The 5,010-nt window shown below is 30.6% G+C and overlaps 1 protein-coding gene across 1 annotated transcript; it reads left to right on the top strand.

Moving 5' to 3' along the window:
• Positions 1-3,632: 3,632 nt before the first annotated feature.
• On the top strand, positions 3,633-4,622 carry LOC149235378 (expansin-A16-like). Its single transcript, XM_089461372.1, has 3 exons — positions 3,633-3,784; positions 3,887-4,205; positions 4,309-4,622. The coding sequence occupies exons 1-3, from the start codon at positions 3,640-3,642 to the stop codon at positions 4,610-4,612; spliced, it is 768 nt and encodes a 255-aa protein (XP_089317498.1). The 5' UTR covers positions 3,633-3,639; the 3' UTR covers positions 4,613-4,622.
• Positions 4,623-5,010: the final 388 nt, after the last annotated feature.

The following is a 5,010-nucleotide window of genomic DNA, read 5'->3' as shown; positions in this document are numbered from 1 at the left end:
TCTACCCCATACTAGGTTTTTGTGGGTGCAATAATAAATTTAAAAGTAAAAAATATATAACTAATTTGGCATAAATATCAACCTTTTATCATGACTACTATTAAAAATATTTAATGCATATTTAGTGAAGGTTAAATCCTTACCATCCATCTAACAACTAGGTAGATGGTAGAGATTTAACTTTCACATAATATTCTAGAATACTCATAATAGTAATTACAAATCAAAGGTTAAAATTTATATTAAAAAATAAGTATGTCTTTTTATCATTTAATTAAATCAATTAATTAATAATATAATAAATGTCATATAAATGTGTGTTATATGCACATGAGTTATATATTTAATTATCAATCATTATTAGATGGATGATAAAGATTACTATAGTAGTATACACAAATAAAATTTTCAGATTTATTTGCCAAGTAGTTATGTTCTTTTTTCCCTTTTAATTAAATTGTTTAATTAAAAAAAAAATCATATGAACAAGTGTCATATGAAGCCAGTTGTGGTTTTCTAGACATGTAGGTATTGATAAGTGATGGTATTGGCCCATGGTATTGTAACAAAACCTATTTATAGATTAAAAAGTATCTCGAAGGTAATATGGGGGTAAATCTTCTTGGTTAAAAATCTTATTCTATATTTTTTCAAATGTATAGATGTTTAACTTATATATTATTATTTTTTGTTATTTTTTAGTGATAATAATAATTTAAAATAAAACTAGTGACATAGGGGGCAAATCAATTAGTGACCACCATGTTATGAAGTATTATTTAAACCATGAGATCCAAGGTTCAAATCCTCTGTAGATCAAGTCAATAAAAAAATAAAAATAAAAAAAATTGAAAAGAGTTATACTTTAGGTGTTTAATGACTTTTTTGTGCCTCTCCAGCTTAGTGTGGTAGATATGTTGTAATGTAATGTTCCATAAACATTTTGACTCTGTCAAAATAAAATAAAATAAAAATAAAAATACCCTATATTAAAATCAAAATAACTTCAAAATAAAATAATAAATATATGTTATCATTATTATTTTTATTAATTTTTGTTGGGTAGTTAAGATCAACTTGACTTGGTCAATTTACTAGCAGTTTTTTAATTGTAGGTGTATGAAAACTCATGGTATTCATGTGGAATATAGCATACTTAAAAGGGGGAATTAAACCAACCTAGATCAATCTTAACTCCTAATCTACCAACTGTGTGGAGAGGGACCAATTCTCTTTTCACTCTCAAAAGGATTGCATCTCAAAAGATTTGATCCCTCTCAAGACTTGGTAGATCTGGAGTTAAGATGAATCTAGGTTGGTTTAATTTTAACAATGTAAGATATATTATGTTATTTAATTTACATCATTCAACTAGTATGTATTTAATATCATGAGGTAGCCTGTAAAGGGATCATGTCTAGCGAGCCAAAAACTAGCTTAGAGGCTAACCCCACTTATTTAATATCATGAAGTAGCATGTAAAGGGATCTCCTGAGCCAAACTAGCTAAGAGGCTAACCCCAGTTATAACTAGTATGTATTTAATATCATGATGTAGCCTATAAAGGGATCACATCTTGCGAGCCATAGACTAGGTTAGAGGCTAACCCCACTTATTTAATATCATGAAGTAGCATGTAAAGGGATCACATCTCCTGAGCCAAACTAGCTTAGAGGCTAACCCTAGTTATAACTAGTATGTATTTAATATCATGAGGTAGCCTGTAAAGGGATCACATCTAGCGAGCCAAAAAATAGCTTAGAGGCTAACCCCACTTATTTAATATCATGAAGTAGCATGTAAAGGGATCACATCTCCCTAGCCAAACTAGCTCAAAGGCTAAACTAGCTCAGAGGCTAACCCCAGTTATTTAATATCCAGGCAGATCGATAATAAGGGATCACATCCAGGGAGCCAAACTAGAAGAGGCTAACCCTAAGGGCTTCAAGGAGAATTGATCCAGTGACCTCCCTATGACTAGGTACGAGGTAATTAAGTTACCCTTGGAGCTGTGGACTATTTTAACTTGATTTAAATTTTGTTTATTTAAATTCAATATAATAACATGTTTATCTCAATTGTACAGTCTTCTTCTTAATATATTGAAACATTTCAAAAATAATTCATATATATATAACTGATATATATTAGCATAATCTAACTTATAGACGAAATGACTTTTTTCATGACCATTTTTCTTATAAAAAAGACTATTTCATCTATAAGTTAGACTAGGCCATATATATTTTTTAATATTAAAAAATAAAAATAAAAATATTATCAATTTTATTATTAAATTTTATATAAATAATATATTTATCTTAATTTTATATTTCCCCTATTATTGTTATATATTTAAATACCAATAATCAATTTAAACAAAAAAATATTAAAAGGGCACACTGTAACTTATAGATTAAATGGTTTTTTTTCACAGGAATCAAGCAATACAATTTCAAGCATTGTGATTTTTTGTTGTTTAAAAGAAATCTTCTAATTTATAAATGGATTCAACACCATGAAAAACTTCATGGGCACTCCAATTCTATAGATTAAACAACTTAAACTCAAGTTTTTAAAATTGTTTATTAGATTTGGGTTAAAATTAACCAAACAAATACCCTAAAAAAAATGTCATTTCATTTATTAATTAGACTCTGTTTATTAAAAGTAATCCAAATATAATTATTAATAATTTTATTTTATTAATAATTATAATTTTTATTAATGAATTACTATTTTAATTCGGTATAATATATATAAATAAATAATGTATTATTTATATAAAAAAATTATAATAGTTTTTGGAATTTGGATTTATTACCCAACAAAATATTTAATTTTAAATAAATAATTTTTATTTAAAAAAAAAATTAATATAATTTATTAAAAAAATATTTAAAATGTCATAGTTTATTTGTGTTGAGTTTTGGAATGTTTTTCGGTATATTATTTTTTATCTAATTTGCTCAAAATCGGACAAATATTTTTTGAAATCATTAATTTGAATTGAAAATTCTTCATAATCAGATTGTCCCAAATGCTTTTTATGGTGTTAAATCTATATATAATCAAAAACTCATTTAAAATAACAATAAACTAAAAAAAATTACAAAATTTACACTTAAAAAAATCCAAAACTTAATATATTTAAACAATACCATTTAAAATTAATAAAATCTAAATTCAAATCTTATATTAAATATTTGTTTTTATCAGTTATCCAAAAACATTAAATAAATAATAAAAATATATTCTAAATACTTTCAACCATAATTACCATTTAAATTTAAAACATCTATTTTTATTTTTTTTTTAAATCAATTAATTAATAAAAATTAAAATCAATTAATTAATAAAAAATATCATATAAATTTTTTTAGCATCATTTTTAACCGTGGTATTTACCCATAATATTCTAACCAAACATATTTACAAATTAAAATATTGCGTTAGTAAAATTGGACTATGCGTTTGACTTCTTCCCGTGTGGTGATCTCGGATTTGGTCTTGCCTTGGGACTCACCACGGCATTGAATGCATTTTACATCCCATCACTATAAATACCATCGCCTCCCCCCTCATTACCATCACAAGTCTCTTTCATTTTGATGCAGTGGAGCTCTCATTGTTTGCAAGATGTTGACATCTCAGTTTGTTTTAGTAGCAGCAGTCTCTATCATATTCATCGCTAATACCTTAGTTGCTTCTCAGGATCTCAATGGCGGATGGAAGTATGCTCATGCTACTTTCTATGGAGGTGCAGATGCTGCGGGAACCATGGGTACTAACCATTTCCGGTTCTTATTCTTTTAATTCATCATTAATTAGCTGATAAGCTCTCCATGATTATTTTTTATTGATATGAATGTGTTTAATGTTGCAGAGGGTGCCTGTGGTTACGGCAACTTATACAGTCAAGGCTATGGGACCAACACTGCTGCTCTAAGCACTGCTCTCTTCAACAATGGGGCATCCTGCGGCGCGTGCTTCGAGATAAAATGTGTGGATGACCCCAAATGGTGTCTGCCAGGCAGCCCTTCTATTGTGGTCACCGCTACCAATTTCTGCCCCCCCAATTACGCCCACCCCAGCGACAATGGCGGATGGTGCAATCCTCCCCGAGAGCACTTCGACATGTCCATGCCTGCATTCCAACATCTCGCCATCTGGAAGGCTGGAATCGTGCCAATCCAATACAGAAGGTATAATATATTCAACTTTCTCTGCTTTAATTCTGTAGAAATCTACGCCTAAGTTTTGAAAGGTTAAATGATTATAAGGTAACATTATGATGATTGTTTGCAGAGTGGCGTGTGTGAAAGGAGGAGGAATGAGGTTCACCATTAATGGCAACTACTACTTCTACCTCATCCTCATTACCAATGTCGGCGGAGACGGCGCGGTGGCAAACGTGAAGGTGAAGGGGTCGAATACGGGGTGGGTGTCTCTGAGAAGGAACTGGGGGCAGAACTGGCAGTGCAATACCAATCTCAAGGGCCAAGCTCTCTCCTTCCAAGTCACCTCTAGCGGTGGCCGAACGGTTACTTCGTACAACGTGGCTCCCTCCGACTGGCAATTTGGACAGACCTTCCAAGGAAATCAATTCTAGAAGCGGTACGGCTAGGGCTACGTGGAAATAAATATATATATATATATAGTTTTGTCTAGATAGTTGGTAGGGCAGAGGTGCGTTCCATGCCGCCACCCGCTCAAAAAGAGTCCATATCGATATATGCGATAGTGTGCTATGGTATGTGTTCGGTTAAATGTTCGTTTTTAAAAGAAGTGAACCGCCAATGGCTCTGCGTTCAATACAATATATATCTCAGAATTTGAAAATGGTGTTTGGACTAAACGTTTTCCATTATTATTTATTATAGGAGTTGTTTTTAGTGTGATATTTTTGAAAGTTTTTACAGTGGGTTTTTGTCAAATTTTTCTAAAATTCGGCAGCAATTTATGGAAATCACAAATTTGATGGGTAATCCCTGCACAATCAAAGTGTCT

The sequence above is a fragment of the Pinus tabuliformis genome, chromosome 8 (assembly GCF_031772625.1).
Source record: "Pinus tabuliformis cultivar Carrire ecotype Pingquan chromosome 8, CPIR1, whole genome shotgun sequence".
Taxonomy (NCBI): Eukaryota; Viridiplantae; Streptophyta; class Pinopsida; order Pinales; family Pinaceae; genus Pinus; species Pinus tabuliformis.
The sequence above is the reverse complement of the archived record's forward strand: the minus strand, read 5'-3'. Positions and strand labels throughout refer to the sequence as shown.